Source organism: Dreissena polymorpha, chromosome 5 (genome assembly GCF_020536995.1).
Source record: "Dreissena polymorpha isolate Duluth1 chromosome 5, UMN_Dpol_1.0, whole genome shotgun sequence".
Classification (NCBI taxonomy): Eukaryota; Metazoa; Mollusca; class Bivalvia; order Myida; family Dreissenidae; genus Dreissena; species Dreissena polymorpha.
The window spans coordinates 95,733,843-95,751,550 of NC_068359.1; the positions used below are offsets into that span (position 1 = coordinate 95,733,843).

At 36.9% G+C, this 17,708-nt stretch overlaps 3 protein-coding genes across 15 annotated transcripts in view; all 3 read right to left on the minus strand.

The window, feature by feature from the left end:
• The window catches only part of LOC127880769 (aspartate aminotransferase-like), a 181,692-nt gene that overhangs the window by 113,311 nt on the left and 50,673 nt on the right, over positions 1-17,708 (minus strand). The window lies entirely within an intron of this gene.
• Positions 723-15,520, minus strand: LOC127880767 (uncharacterized). 3 transcript variants are annotated; one of them, XM_052428139.1, is made up of 5 exons: positions 15,225-15,520; positions 14,953-15,111; positions 14,581-14,659; positions 8,458-11,858; positions 723-2,474 (listed from the first exon to the last, which is right to left on the minus strand). In XM_052428139.1, the coding sequence occupies exons 1-5, from the start codon at positions 15,363-15,365 to the stop codon at positions 2,235-2,237; spliced, it is 4,020 nt and encodes a 1,339-aa protein (XP_052284099.1). In that variant the 5' UTR covers positions 15,366-15,520; the 3' UTR covers positions 723-2,234. The 3 variants fall into 3 exon arrangements, with proteins under 3 accessions (XP_052284099.1, XP_052284101.1, XP_052284100.1); XM_052428141.1 differs by lacking the exons at positions 8,458-11,858; positions 14,581-14,659; positions 14,953-15,111; positions 15,225-15,520 and adding exons at positions 4,468-4,589; positions 4,989-5,632; XM_052428140.1 differs by lacking the exons at positions 8,458-11,858; positions 14,581-14,659; positions 14,953-15,111; positions 15,225-15,520 and adding an exon at positions 4,468-5,637.
• On the minus strand, positions 2,486-4,165 carry LOC127880772 (uncharacterized). The gene is made up of 2 exons (XM_052428171.1): positions 3,857-4,165; positions 2,486-3,457 (listed from the first exon to the last, which is right to left on the minus strand). Exons 1-2 carry the CDS (start codon positions 4,150-4,152, stop codon positions 2,818-2,820), a joined length of 936 nt encoding a protein of 311 aa, XP_052284131.1. The 5' UTR covers positions 4,153-4,165; the 3' UTR covers positions 2,486-2,817.

A 17,708-nucleotide genomic window follows, 5' to 3' on the forward strand; every position in this document is an offset into this window, starting at 1 on the left:
CCCATAAATAAAGCGTCGTTAGCTTATTGAGCGTGTGTAGAATTGCTGATGCAAATGAGGCACTATCAGCGGTTCTCAGGTCTAGAATCCTTGTACTTGTTCCACGAAGTAATTCAAAAAGTCCCATATTGCCATTTTCCACTAATATCGCGATATTGGACATATCGCTCGAACATAATTTAGATCGCAAGTCATATTCAGGTATATGTGAATCATCTTCATTGGATATTTCTGTTGACTGCAAAACAACATTCAACATATTACACAAGACAGGATGATCTAGTGAAGACAGCGTGATCAACAAGCCATACAACCACTCAGATGAGCATTCTACTTTCTGCAGACGAATACATTGTAATGAATCCGGTAGATTGAGTTCACATCGACCCATATAGATTCCGCATAAATACAGTTTCGTTAGCTTATTGAACGTGTGTAGAATTGCTGATGCAAATGAGGCACACTCAGCGGTTCTCAGGTCTAGAATCCTTGTACTTGTTTCACGAAGTATTTCAAAAAGTCCCATATTGCCATTTACCACTTATATCGCGATATTGAATATATCACTCGAACATAATTTAGATAACAAGTCATATTCAGGTATATGTGAATCATCTTCATTGGATATTTCTGTTGACTGCAAAACAACATCCAACATCTCACACGTGACAGGATGATCTAATAAAGACAGCGTGATCAACAAGCCATACAACCACTCCGATGAACATTTGACTTTCTGTAGACTTATACATTGTAATGAATCCGGTAGATTGAGTTCACATCGACCCATATAGGTTCCGCATAAATACAGTTTCGTTAGCTTATTGAACGTGTTTAGAATTGCTGATGCAAATGAGGCACACTCAGCGGTTCTCAGGTCTAGAATCCTTGTACTTGTTTCACAAAGTAATTCAAAAAGTCCCATATTGCCATTTTCCACTAATATCTTGATACTGGACATGTCACTTGAACATAATTTAGATCGCAAGTCTGATACAGGTAGACGTGACTCATCCAAATTGGATTGTTCGGTTGACTGCAATACAACATCCCACATCCCAGATGTGACAGGATGATCTAATAAAGACAGCGTAATCAACAAGCCATACAGCCACTCCGATGAACATTCGACTTTCTCCAGACTAACACATTGTAATGAATCGGGCAGATTGAGTTAACATCGACCCATATAGGTTCCCCATAAATACAGTTTTATTAGCTTATTGAGCGTGTGAAGAATTGTTGATGCTAATGAGACACAACCATCGGTTCTCGGGTCTAGAATTCCTGTACTTGTTTCACGAAGTAATTCAAAAAGTCCCATATTGCCATTTACCACAAATATCTTGATATTGGACATATCACTCGAACATAAATCAGATCGCAAGTCATATTCAGGTATATGTGAATCATCTTCATTGGATATTTCTGTTGACTGCAAAACAACATCCAACATCTCACACGTGACAGGATGATCTAATAAAGTCAGCGTGATCAACAAGCCATACAACCACTCCGATGAACATTCGACTTTCTGCAGACTAATACATTGTAATTAATCCGGTAGATTGAGTTCACATCGACCCATATAGGTTCCGTATAAATACAGTTTCGTTAGCTTATTGAACGTGTGTAGAATTGCTGATGCAAATGAGGCACACTCAGCGGTTCTCAGGTCTAGAATACTTGTACTTGTTTAACGAAGTAATTTAAAAAGTCCCATATTGCCATTGACCACTAATATCTTGATATTGGACATATCACTCGAACATAATTTAGATCGCAAGTCATATTCAGGTATATGTGAATCATCTTCATTGGATATTTCTGTTGACTGCAAAACAACATCCAACATCTCACACGTGACATGATGATCTTAATAAAGACAGCGTTATCAACAAGCCATACAACCACTCCGATGAACATTCGACTTTCTGCAGACTAATACATTGTAATGAATCCGGTAGATTGAGTTCACATCGACCCATATAGGTTCCGCATAAATACAGTTTCGTTAGCTTATTGAACGTGTGTAGAATTGCTGATGCAAATGAGGCACACTCAGCGGTTCTCAGGTCTAGAATCTTTGTACTTGTTTCACGAAGTAATTCAAAAAGTCCCATATTGCCATTTTACACTAATATCTTGATATTGGACATGTCATTTGAATACAATTTAGATCGCAAGTCAGATACAGGTATATGTGACTCATCCAAATTTGATTGTTCTGTTGACTACAAAACAACATCCCACATCTCACACGTGACAGGATGATCTAATAAAGACAGCGTGATCAACAAGCCATACAACCACTCAGATGAACATTCGACTTTCTGCAGACTAATAAATTGTAATGAATCCGGTAGATTGAGTTCACATCGACCCATATAGGTTCCGCATAAATACAGTTTCGTTAGCTTATTGAACGTGTGTAGAATTGCTGATGCTAATGAGGCACACTCAGCGGTTCTCAGGTCTAGAATACTTGTACTTGTTTAACGAAGTAATTTAAAAAGTCCCATATTGCCATTGACCACTAATATCTTGATATTGGACATATCACTCGAACATAATTTAGATCGCAAGTCATATTCAGGTATATGTGAATCATCTTCATTGGATATTTCTGTTGACTGCAAAACAACATTCAACATCTTACACATGACAGGATGATCTAGTGAAGACAGCGTGATCAACAAGCCATACAACCACTCAGATGGGCATTCTACTTTCTGCAGACTAATACATTGTAATGAATCCGGTAGATTGAGTTCACATCGACCCATATAGGTTCCACATAAATACAGTTTCGTTAGCTTATTGAGCGTGTGGAATTGCTGATGCAAATGAGGCACACTCAGCGGTTCTCAGGTCTTGAATCCTTGTACTTGTTTCACGAAGTAATTCAAAAAGTCCAATATTGCCATTTACCACTAATATCGCGATATTGGACATATCACTCGAACATAATTTAGATCGCAAGTCATATTCAGGTATATGGGAATCATCTTCATTGGATATTTCTGTTGACTGCAAAACAACATCCAACATCTCACACGTGACATGATGATCTAATAAAGACAGCGTGATCAACAGGCCATACAACCACTCCGATGAACATTCGACTTTCTGCAGACTAATACATTGTAATGAATCCGGTAGATTGAGGTCACATCGACCCATATAGGTTCCGTTTAAATACAGTTTCGTTAGCTTATTGAACGTGTGTAGAATTGCTGATGCAAATGAGGCACACTCAGCGGTTCCCAGGTCTAGAATCCTTGTACTTGTTTCACGAAGTAATTCAAAAAGTCCCATATTGCCATGTTCCACTAATATCTTGATATTGGACATGTCACTAGAACATAATTTAGATCGCAAGTCAGATACAGGTATATGTGACTCATCCAAATTGGATTGTTCTGTTGACTGCAAAACAACATCCCACATCTCACATGTGACAGGATGATCTAATAGAGACAGCGTGATCAACAAGCCATACAGCCACTCAGATGAAAATTCGACTTTCTGCAGACTAACACATTGTAATGAATCCGGCAGATTGAGTTCACATCGACCCATATAGGTTCCCCATAAATACAGTTTCGTTAGCTTATTGAGCGTGTGAATAATTGTTGATGCTAATGAGACACAATCAGCGGTTCTCAGGTCTAGAATTCCAGTACCTGTTTCACGAAGTAATTCAAAAAGTCCCATATTGCCATTTACCACTAATATTTCGATATTGGACATATCACTCGAACATAATTTAGATCGCAAGTCATATTCAGGTATATGTGAATAACCTTTATTGGATATTTCTGTTGACTGCAAAACAACATCCCACATCTCACAGGTGACAGGATGATCTAATAAAGACAGCGTGATCAACAAGCCATACAACCACTCCGATGAACATTCGACTTTCTGCAGACGAATACATTGTAATGAATCCGGTAGATTGAGTTGACATCGACCCATATAGGTTCCGTTTAAATACAGTTTCGCTAGCTTATTGAACGTGTGTAGAATTGCTGATGCAAATGAGGCACACTCAGCGGTTCTCAGGTCTAGAATCCTTGTACTTGTTTCACGAAGTAATTCAAAAAGTCCCATATTGCCATTTTCCACTAATATCTTGATATTGGACATGTCACTAGAACATAATTTAGATCGCAAGTCATATTCAGGTATATGTGAATCATCTTCATTGGATATTTCTGTTGACTGCAAAACAACATCCCACATCTCACACGTGACAGGATGATCTAATAAAGACAGCGTGATCAACAAGCCATACAACCACTCCGATGAACATTCGACTTTCTGCAGACGAATACATTGTAATGAATCCGGTAGATTGAGTTGACATCGACCCATATAGGTTCCGTTTAAATACAGTTTCGTTAGCTTATTGAACATGTGTAGAATTGCTGATGCAAATGAGGCACACTCAGCGGTTCTCAGGTCTAGAATCCTTGTACTTGTTTCACGAAGTAATTCAAAAAGTCCCATATTGCCATTTTCCACTAATATCTTGATATTGGACATGTCACTAGAACATAATTTAGATCGCAAGTCAGATACAGGTATATGTGACTCATCCAAAATGGATTGTTCTGTTGACTGCAAAACAACATCCAACATCTCACATGTGACAGGATGATCTAATAGAGACAGCGTGATCAACAAGCCATACAACCACTCCGATGAACATTCGACTTTCTGCAGACGAATACATTGTAATGAATCCGGTAGATTGAGTTGACATCGACCCATATAGGTTCCGTTTAAATACAGTTTCGTTAGCTTATTGAACGTGTGTAGAATTGCTGATGCAAATGAGGCACACTCAGCGGTTCTCAGGTCTAGAATCCTTGTACTTGTTTCACGAAGTAATTCAAAAAGTCCCATATTGCCATTTTCCACTAATATCGCGATATTGGACATGTCACTAGAACATAATTTAGATCGCAAGTCAGATACAGGTATATGTGACTCATCCAAATTGGATTGTTCTGTTGACTGCAAAACAACATCCCACATCTCACATGTGACAGGATGATCTAATAGAGACAGCGTGATCAACAAGCCATACAGCCACTCAGATGAAAATTCGACTTTCTGCAGACTAACACATTGTAATGAATCCGGCAGATTGAGTTCACATCGACCCATATAGGTTCCCCATAAATACAGTTTCGTTAGCTTATTGAGCGTGTGAATAATTGTTGATGCTAATGAGGCACACTCAGCGGTTCTCAGGTCTAGAATCCTTGTACTTGTTTCACGAAGTAATTCAAAAAGTCCCATATTGCCATTTTCCACTAATATCTTGATATTGGACATGTCACTAGAACATAATTTAGATCGCAAGTCAGATACAGGTATATGTGACTCATCCAAATTGGATTGTTCTGTTGACTGCAAAACAACATCCAACATCTCACATGTGACAGGATGATCTAATAGAGACAGCGTGATCAACAAGCCATACAGCCACTCAGATGAAAATTCGACTTTCTGCAGACTAACACATTGTAATGAATCCGGCAGATTGAGTTCACATCGACCCATATAGGTTCCCCATAAATACAGTTTCGTTAGCTTATTGAGCGTGTGAATAATTGTTGATGCTAATGAGACACAACCAGCGGTTCTCAGGTCTAGAATTCCAGTACCTGTGTCACGAAGTAATTCAAAAAGTCCTATATTGCCATTTACCACTAATATTTCGATATTGGACATATCACTCGAACATAATTTAGATCGCAAGTCATATTCAGGTATATGTGAATCATCTTTATTGGATATTTCTGTTGACTGCAAAACAACATCCCACATCTCACACGTGACAGGATGATCTAATGAAGACAGCGTGATCAACAAGCCATACAACCACTCCGATGAACATTCGACTTTCTGCAGACGAATACATTGTAATGAATCCGGTAGATTGAGTTGACATCGACCCATATAGGTTCCGTTTAAATACAGTTTCGTTAGCTTATTGAACGTGTGTAGAATTGCTGATGCAAATGAGGCACACTCAGCGGTTCTCAGGTCTAGAATCCTTGTACTTGTTTCACGAAGTAATTCAAAAAGTCCCATATTGCCATTTTCCACTAATATCGCGATATTGGACATATCACTCGAACATAATTTAGATCGCAAGTTATATTCAGGTATATGTGAATCATCTTTATTGGATATTTCTGTTGACTGCAAAACAACATCCCACATCTCACACGTGACAGGATGATCTAATAAAGACAGCGTGATCAACAAGCCATACAACCACTCCGATGAACATTCGACTTTCTGCAGACGAATACATTGTAATGAATCCGGTAGATTGAGTTGACATCGACCCATATAGGTTCCGTTTAAATACAGTTTCGTTAGCTTATTGAACGTGTGTAGAATTGCTGATGCAAATGAGGCACACTCAGCGGTTCTCAGGTCTAGAATCCTTGTACTTGTTTCACGAAGCAATTCAAAAAGTCCCATATTGCCATTTTCCACTAATATCGCGATATTGGACATGTCACTAGAACATAATTTAGATCGCAAGTCAGATACAGGTATATGTGACTCATCCAAATTGGATTGTTCTGTTGACTGCAAAACAACATCCCACATCTCACATGTGACAGGATGATCTAATAGAGACAGCGTGATCAACAAGCCATACAGCCACTCAGATGAAAATTCGACTTTCTGCAGACTAACACATTGTAATGAATCCGGCAGATTGAGTTCACATCGACCCATATAGGTTCCCCATAAATACAGTTTCGTTAGCTTATTGAGCGTGTGAATAATTGTTGATGCTAATGAGACACAACCAGCGGTTCTCAGGTCTAGAATTCCAGTACCTGTTTCACGAAGTAATTCAAAAAGTCCCATATTGCCATTTACCACTAATATTTCGATATTGGACATATCACTCGAACATAATTTAGATCGCAAGTCATATTCAGGTATATGTGAATCATCTTTATTGGATATTTCTGTTGACTGCAAAACAACATCCCACATCTAACACGTGACAGGATGATCTAATGAAGACAGCGTGATCAACAAGCCATACAACCACTCCGATGAACATTCGACTTTCTGCAGACGAATACATTGTAATGAATCCGGTAGATTGAGTTGACATCGACCCATATAGGTTCCGTTTAAATACAGTTTCGTTAGCTTATTGAACGTGTGTAGAATTGCTGATGCAAATGAGGCACACTCAGCGGTTCTCAGGTCTAGAATCCTTGTACTTGTTCCACGAAGTAATTCAAAAAGTCCCATATTGCCATTTACCACTAATATCGCGATATTGGACATATCACTCGAACATAATTTAGATCGCAAGTCATATTCAGGTATATGTGAATCATCTTTATTGGATATTTCTGTTGACTGCAAAACAACATTCAACATCGTACACGTGACAGGATGATCTAATAAAGACAGCGTGATCAACAAGCCATACAACCACTCCGATGAACATTCGACTTTCTGCAGACGAATACATTGTAATGAATCCGGTAGATTGAGTTGACATCGACCCATATAGGTTCCGTTTAAATACAGTTTCGTTAGCTTATTGAACGTGTGTAGAATTGCTGATGCAAATGAGGCACACTCAGCGGTTCTCAGGTCTAGAATCCTTGTACTTGTTTCACGAAGTAATTCAAAAAGTCCCATATTGCCATTTTCCACTAATATCGCGATATTGGACATATCACTCGAACATAATTTAGATCGCAAGTCATATTCAGGAATATGGGAATCATCTTCATTGGATATTTCTGTTGACTGCAAAACAACATCCAACATCTCACACGTGACATGATGATCTAATAAAGACAGCGTGATCAACAAGCCATACAACCACTCCGATGAACATTCGACTTTCTGCAGACTAATACATTGTAATGAATCCGGTAGATTGAGTTCACAGCGACCCATATAGGTTCCGCATAAATACAGTTTCGTTAGCTTATTGAGCGTGTGTAGAATTGCTGATGCAAATGAGGCACACTCAGCGGTTCTCAGGGAAAGAATCCTTGTACTTGTTCCACGAAGTAATTCAAAAAGTCCCATATTGCCATTTTCCACTAATATCGCGATATTGGACATATCACTCGAACATAATTTAGATCGCAAGTCATATTCAGGTATATGTGAATCATCTTTATTGGATATTTCTGTTGACTGCAAAACAACATTCAACATCGTACACGTGACAGGATGATCTAATAAAGACAGCGTGATCAACAAGCCATACAACCACTCCGATGAACATTCGACTTTCTGCAGACGAATACATTGTAATGAATCCGGTATTTTGAGTTGACATCGACCCATATAGGTTCCGTTTAAATACAGTTTCGTTAGCTTATTGAACGTGTGTAGAATTGCTGATGCAAATGAGGCACACTCAGCGGTTCCCAGGTCTAGAATCCTTGTACTTGTTTCACGAAGTAATTCAAAAAGTCCCATATTGCCATTTTCCACTAATATCTTGATATTGGACATGTCACTAGAACATAATTTAGATCGCAAGTCAGATACAGGTATATGTGACTCATCCAAATTGGATTGTTCTGTTGACTGCAAAACAACATCCCACATCTCACATGTGACAGGATGATCTAATAGAGACAGCGTGATCAACAAGCCATACAACCACTCAGATGAACATTCGACTTTCTGCAGACTTATAAATTGTAATGAATCCGGTAGATTGAGTTCACATCGACTCATATAGGTTCCGTTTAAATACAGTTGCGTTAGCTTATTGAGCGTGTGTAGAATTGATGATGCAAATGAGGCACACTCAGCGGTTCTCAGGCCTAGAATCCTTGTACTTGTTTCACGAAGTAATTCAAAAAGTCCCATATTGCCATTTACCACTAATATCGCGATATTGGACATATCACTCGAACATAATTTAGATCGCAAGTCATATTCAGGTATATGTGAATCATCTTCATTGGATATTTCTGTTGACTGCACAACGACATTCAACATCTTACACGTGACAGGATGATCTAGTGAAGACAGCGTGATCAACAAGCCATACAACCACTCAGATGAGCATTCTACTTTTTGGAGAATAATACATTGTAATGAATCCGGCAAATTGAGTTCACATCGACCCATATAGGACCCCCATAAATTCAGCTTCGTTAGCTTATTGAGCGTGTGTAGAATTGTTGATGCTAATGAGGTACACTCAGCGGTTCTCAGGTCTAGAATACTTGTACTTGTTTCACGAAGTAATTCAAAAAGTCCCGTATTGCCATTTAACACTAATATCTTGATATTGGACATATCACTCGAACATAATTTAGATCGCAAGTCATATTCAGGTATATGTGAATCATCTTCATTGGATATTTCTGTTGACTGCAAAACAACATCCAACATCTCACACGTGACAGGATGATCTAATAAAGACAGCGTGATCAACAAGCCATACAACCACTCCGATGAACATTCGACCTTCTGCAGACTAATACATTGCAGTGAAGCAGGTAGATTGAGATCGCGTCGACTCGTATGGGTCCCCCATAAATAAAGTTTTGTTAGATTGCTAAGCGTGTGAAGAATTTCTGATGCTAATGTGACATCATTTGACGTTCTCAGGCCTAGTTTTTTGATAGTTATTCGACGCAATAACCCATATACGGTAATATTGCCATTTGTTAAAATTAGGATGATATTTTTCATGTCCCTTGAACATAAGTCTGGCTGAAATGGGTGTTGCGTATTACAATCAGTTACATTTACATCATCTAAAACACAATCAACATCGTGTTCAAATGATGATAACTGCGCTAGTAACCGTCGTAGAAACAGAGCAGTACACGTACACCGAAATAAAGAAATATATTGTATTGTGTAAGGTAGAAAAATGTCTTCTAAAATGGTCGAGTCCTCTATTTTTAAAGTCGTTAATTTAGACAATGATGGAAGTACACCGGACGATAATTCATCAATTTCCCCGGTAAAGTGCATCTCCTGCATGCGCGTCTGATGTAATGCTTTATTCATTTCTGGAGTTACCGTCGTCTTAATGCTCTGTAGACTATGTTTAGATTGTTTAAGAACTGTCAGTATTTCGCTTATTTGAAGAACATTACTTTCTAAAATAAGGGACTGAACAACTGACTTGTTAAACATTAGAAGTACTTTCAAAGCGCTTGATTCCGATTCATTTAGAGATGAAATAAATGAAAAGTGTCTACACTGTATGCACATGTCATTTTGACCGCTTGCTTGCGCCTCTATGCAACCAGCTATGACCATGCGCTGGAACAATACTGAAAGTGCTACGCAACGTGCACGGTCATCCTTTAGATCATGCTTTGATTTAAAAACGTTTTTGTTTAGGAAATTGGAAGTCTGAAATGTTTCTAAATGTTCCCGATCATAAAGTCCCTGTATGTATATTATACGTCCAAAGCTAATGTCTTCGAGGAATTCGTCGTCGACTAGAAAGTAAATTAGTTTATTAGCTTTGTTACAGTCGAGTCCACACAGATAAAGTATTGTTTGACTCATTTCTAGCACACTACATTTCAATACGGTTTCGAAATGTGTTAAGAGGTCTTGCGTTGAATTTGCGATATGATAGGCAGCCATGAATTCCTGTATTGTCTCGTGTATAAATGAAAACTGTGCCTCCCATGGTTCTATGTTGAAGCTGTATCTTTTCGTTAATACACCAGCATGGAGGCAAAATTTCAACTGATCTTCGGACATGTAGTTCAATAATTCCCGCTCGGTGAACACTAAGGATTTGTTCGATGTAAAGGTAACATTAAACGCAGCATTCGCGAGCGCATCAAAAATATCGATCTGCTGCTGAATAAAACGTGTATTGTATAAACACTGAAAACGATTCCCTTTTTGAAAATAGCCCATTTTCCCATTTGCATTCTTAAAGAGTATGTCTATTAGAATACAATTTATTTCACACAGTGAATCCGTAAAGACTTTATCGTTCATCCACAAATTGACTAACACAGTTAGTAGCCAGGGTGACGTAAGAAAATGCCTCAATTGACGTTCGTTTACGTAATTCATGAATTTAGTGTGTGTTTTTACATTACCAGTCTGAAGACTGTGTATAATGTGCTTTGCTAATTCTTCTGAATCAATTAGTCCTTCAATTTCTATTAAACTGTTAATTTCAGAATCTTTGATTCGCTCATCCGTCATTTTCCATGGCCGTGATGTAATTATAGATACGCACTTTATATAACAATGTCCAAGTAAAGGTATAACGCATTTATTCAAACGATCAATCCATTCATTAAGCCCATCCATAGTGACGATGCATGTCTCTCGTTCTAGGATTTGTGGTAACAGATTTAGGGTCTCTTCGCGTTTATCACCATCATACATTCTGTCGATTATTTGTGTTTTGATCATCTCTATAACCTCACGCTGGTCCATTGCATCTCTTAGTGATATGTAAAAGAGAAAATTGAACTCCTTCAACGTATCGACATCACTAAATGTAGCCTTGTGTTCCTGATTTTGCGAAATTGCAACATCACACCAGTCAAGCGCCAGTTTAGTAAGAAATGTAGTCTTCCCAATACCGGGTTCTCCTTGAACAAATACACGGTTATTGAGTTTTTCGTCTTTATAAAATAAGGCTTTGTATTGATGAACCACGTTTTCCGTTTTCGTGCGAGATCCATCTTTCTCCATTGTAATGTGGGTTAATTTCGGTTGTACAAATACATCCCAGATGGGTTTGTCACGACCTTCTCTTAATGGTGAAACAGATACAGTATTTTTCGTCGTCATATAAAATTGTATTAACCGTCCGCGAAACTCTGAAACGATTAATGTTGATTTAAATTAATTTGTGATTCAATCCAAAAGGAAGATAATAATAATCATTTAGTACTCATAGCGTATGTTCATGAGTTGTTTAAATGTTTGTATGCGGGGAAGAGAGTTTTAAAACACTGTGTATAAAACCGCTCAACTATTTATTCAGGTTTTTTTATGCTTTTGCTATTGAGACAATTAACCGCGTAAAGTAATCTAACTTGTTTAAGCTGCAAAAACATCGATTGTGAAAGTTAGTATATTTAAACATATTAGGCATACTATCAATCGTTTTAAAATCGATACATTACTCATTTAAAAGCATTATTTCCAAACAATCTCCAGAGCGTCATGGTTAACTTTTTAGCATTGTTTAACGCAAGTTTATTATCACTTCTTAGCGATTTTTAACTCACGGTTATTACAGTGAAATTACAGCGCCTTAAAACAGAACCACCGAAATTACCATGATTCAAGTGGTTAGATCGAGATTGCAAGGAATGTAATTTGTACTCTAGCGGCGCGATCAAGCATCCGCATGTTGAATATACGACCAGAGTTAAATCAAAACTAGTGCTGATATTTGTATGCCCCCGAAGGTGGGTATATAGTGATCGCACTGTCCGTCTGTCTGTCCGTCCGTCTGACTGTCTGTCCGTCTGTCACACTTTGCGTTTAGGTTTCGAAAAATGCTCATAACTTCTATGTCGCTTCAGATGTAACCTTTATATTTGATATGCATGTGTATATGGACAAGGCCTTCCCATACGCACACACATTTTGACCCCTTTGATCTTGACCTTAAACTTTGGGTCCGCGTTTGTGTTACTTCAATCTGTGTCAAATAATATAAGCACGAAATGTTTCAATATAATTTCGGGAATGGAAAATACCTTGGAATAATCTGAGTTTCCCTTACAGATGAAAAGTAGTTGAGTTACGGGGAGAGTAATTAACCGTCGCGAATAAACCTCGGTGTAACTTTTAACAAGAAGCAAGTATGTATTTAATGTTGAATGTGGGATAGAGAGTGCAACCAGTAAGAGAAGGCCTCAAACGTGTTATAAATTGATAACGCATTCAACCCTTTGCCTTTGATGTGGTTTTTTATTTAATGTACTTCGATAAATTGATGCCTATAAAAAGAAGTATCAAACATGCTATTGTACCATTTCTATTAATTTTCCCGCGCTGTGAAAACATTCATGGCATTCTAAAAAATTCTTTCACATAATACTGAACAAATAATTTACCAATACACAACATATTATATAAATAATATTTATAAATTTGTACTTGTATTTATTTCAAACCAAACTGGTACTTTTATACTTTGCATAACAAAATATTTAAGTTTACTATTGTTACAGTGTAGCATAACACACAAACTATTGCCGCCATTTCCTTATTTTACAAAAAAATCTTTACACAAGATAAGCCATTAGCAAATTTGTTCAAAACAAGACATTCGGCACGTTTTCTCAATTAACACATACTCAATAAATAAATACACATTTTTTTAAGTATTTGATGGTCTGGAAGCACACATTTACATCTCATTTGTTATCCGGGAAGAATACATACGGAGTGTCATTTTTATAAAATTCATTTTTTTTAATGTGACCTAGTTGTTAACCCCCTTGACCGAGTTTTCAAATCGGCCGACATAATATTGGAACAAATGTTCAGACTAATTTTCGTGGTTTCTAGGCAATAAATGTGGCGTCATAAGTGTTCACCAGCTTTTTTATTTATTTGACCAGGTAACATAGTATTAGACCCATTTTAATCCAAAATCGAACTCGGTCGATATAACAATATTCTGACTAAATTTTTTAGAGACGGGCAAACTTCTTCGCTTCTAGAATGTTTGCAACCTTTATATTTGATTTAACCTTGTGAAGTTTTTGACCTCACGTGAATAAGTTTCGAACTTGGTTGAGATAAGACAGATGTTGTGACAAATTCTCTTGAAGATTGGGCTATGAATGAATCTCTAGAGTGTTCATATGCTTTTCTAGATATGACCTCGTCAACTAAATTTTGATCCTACGTGATCTCACTCAGCCAAAATTATATATAACAATATTCCAAGTTTCATAAACAACGCAACAATGAAGCCTCTAAAGTGATTTAAAGTAATTTACTTTACTCTGACTAAGTGACATAGTTTAATTTTTCATGACTAAGTTTCATTCGAAGAAATAGTCAGAAGTTTCAAGAAGATAGGACAATACATTCGGCCTCTACATTGTTCACAATGCAAATGTTAACAACTCCTGACGAAGAACGACGAACAATTGGTGATAGAAAATGCCCACTCCACTATGAGCATATTGTGCTCAGGGGTAGCTGAAAAGCGACGTCCAATCACAACTATACAATTTATGTTCCATATAGCATAACAAATAAGTCCAAAAGCTTTGGTTGATGTAATTATTTGCAGTTTTGCAAGTTAACGGTTCAGAAACTTGCTTTATAATGTGGTAATCTACATTTATAAATTTCTTTCGGAGATTTTCATTGTATCTTAAATTATAATCCTGAATCGCCGTAAATTTATTTGTATTTAATTTGCACAGATAACTTTAAGCAGAGAAACGTAACAAAGATTGTGTTGTTAAATTGTCCATTCGGCTGTGTATGCAATTCTGTTGCTGGCCCATAATTAGTAACATACAGGTCGTCAAACACGGTTTTTATAAGTAACACAAGTGTTTTTACCTTCCTTTCGGTCAACATAGATGTTTTCCAACGTGTTGTGTATAGCCTTTTCGGACAATTGCAGAGTATCTTTTTGTAGCTGAAGTAAACATGGATTTGGCTTTAATAATGCATCTCCGATTTACATTGAAAAAACCTCGACTATACATCTGGGCCTGTTCCCAGATTTCGATATTTAAATCGTTAATGAAACAGTATGTATACTTATATGAGTCGATATAACCATCAACATACTTCTAATATATCAAACCACTCCATAGCACATTTAAGATAACCCTATTAAAGTAGAACATACATTCCAACCTTATATAAATCAATAGAATAGGGATATATATAAATCTATATGTTTGATAAATATTAAACTTTTCCAACCTGTGTAAGGTATTTGCACGCATCTAGTGCTGGTCTAAAACTATTTAAGTATGCAGGATCATTAAGAAGATTTAAAAGACAATCGAAGAAGCTGATCATATCCCCATCATCTATTTTCGTGTCATGTATGTGTCGCAATCCATTAACTTTGTCTCGTGCCTGTAATTCAATAAATGCATAAGCAAACTACCCGAAGCAAATCGAAACAAGGCTTTAGCAATCTAATATATCAATAACATAAAGGAAATGAAGAAAAGCAATTTTTCGAATACCTTTGTGCAGATGTTCGAATCCTTACTAAGATCATCACTAAAATAGCACTGCATCCAGGTACAATTGTATATTGCATTAATAATTCCATTGAAGTCTGTAATGTCGGCATTTGGCTTATCCCTGTAACCAGTGGGGGGCATGTAACACTTTGCCACTTCCCAAGATTCAGTGCACCATTTTGTGAAATCCGTATTGCTCCATGATGGGCCTTTCAAGTTTGCTTTTTTAAACCGATGGAAGTTCCAAATTTGAGAACATATTTCTGAACACAAACGGCACTGGTTGGATGGGTTACTACATAAACTACACCTCGTTGTTTCGAGTATACCGTGTTGTGCATGAATTTTCCTTCGTACATGCGAGTAAAATGTTTTAAATCCGAGATCGGCTAATTGTGCAAATACATCCCTAGTCGTATATGTTGCAAACATACATTTAAGCCAGTTTTGTGCCTCTTTCTTCGCAAGTCTTTCTTCCATTGTCACTATAAATGTATACACCAGTTTGACTATAATGAAAACTTCATGAAAAGTGTATCTACTATCGGCTCGTCATGTAGTACAATTTGAAGATTCTGGAAAAATATATTATATTCATATTCATAATAACGCCTGTATTTCGCACACTAAAAATGCCGGAAGAAGTTGAAATATGAATTATTTACATCGTTATGTTATATTGCCTGCAAAAAGAATACATAGTTGAGTTTGCAGGTTTCACCTTTATAACGGAATACACCATTCAAAAGATGACAATAATACATGTAGGAGTACCATTTGTTCCCAAAATGGCAATATTTATCTGATGCCCTCTTGTACATATCACGAGCTTATTGTGTCACGAAAATGCACCATAGGACGAGTGAGCTATATGAAAAAGTATGGCATAAAATAATTCTTATGGAAGAAAAAGACAGATTAACAGATACAAACTTAATGAGAGAGTACCTCCCTCACTAGTGCTACTTCTCTGAGCTCGTTGATTTCGAATCGTTGTAAACTTTTTAGCAGTGCATGCCAGAATATTAGCATAAGGGTAACGCTTTATTTGTTTGAGAACTATTTAATATTAACAGTTTGTTTATTATTTAGCGATATAAAAAGTCACATTACAGTCATAAAAAGGCAAGTATTATGGGTAGCATTAAAATTAGATATTTACAAGATGGTGAACCCTGCAATCCATATCGAAGCCTTTCTTTTATTTCCCAATGATCCCACTTTCAAAGCAAATTTAAACATAAATATTTATGAACGTACTTTCTTTTTATTAAAATAATGTCACATGACGTAATTGCATACGAATACTAACGACGACAATGATCATTCATCAATATAAAATGACTTTATTGTTTGGTGAGCATGTAAACTATAAGATGATCGACAACATGAAACCAAGATTTCAGTATAACACGATTCATATGCTAGCGTATGGAAGAACCTTAATGTCTTAAGAGGGCTAAAATTAAAGCTAATATCGTCTTTGTTTTGCAGTCATTAGACTTGAATAGTTCGTCTGCATTACATCGGTGTATGAACTACTGGAAACATCTCGCCTAATTTAGTAATATAAAGAGTTTTTGTTTATGAAATTTAGGCGTAATCCTAACTTCCGACAGCTAACCCATCGATTAAATGCTGTTCAATAAAGCCATTAAAACACACCACGCCGCCTGGCGGTCAAGTTTTTACGAGCGTGACGTGAAATATTCAGAAAAAGCACGCTAGACGTTAGCCGAGTTGAGCATAGTCGATATAAGTTGTGTCTGCTGTCGTTGTTCAGTCATCAGATAAAAGCAGCTTACAAAGTATGGCTCAATACACTCTGCTATTCAAAGTCTGATATGATAATGAATCGGTTCGACTATTGAAGTAACACTAATTGATTTATTGATACAGTCCATTAATCTTGTACTTTAAATTTAATATATTATATAAATTATGTATAAGAAGTGTGTTCCACAGTTGCGTTAAAGCATAATCAAACGTATTATTTAATTAGCATTGTTGGGACGAGTACAATTATTTTAATTCTTTCAATCGATTCTAGCGCGTCATAAAAAGATAAATAACATGACCGTTAGGTTTAGATATGCAAGTCATAGCGACCAATGATAGTGAAAATCAATATACAACATTTTCAAATTCCTGCGTAAATACGACACACGGGTTACTTAATGTTTATCTTACCCACATTTCAAAAGCGATTGAAAACTGATGTAGTCGATAGTTTGTTATAGCATTTATATCGAACAAGATAAGAGGAAAATCTCAAAACATATTGAGCATGTATAATCCATATAAAACCTCGATATACAAAAACGGTCAAAGCTTGCTGATAAAGTGTAAGGCCGGCTATTAGTTCAGCGAGTTTGAGGTTATCCAAAAGTAAAAGCATGAAAGAGACTTGTTTTTAGTCAAGAAAAGGTTTTTCGGGGGCATATGTCATCATAAGGTGACAGCTCTCGTTGCAAATAGTGTTGT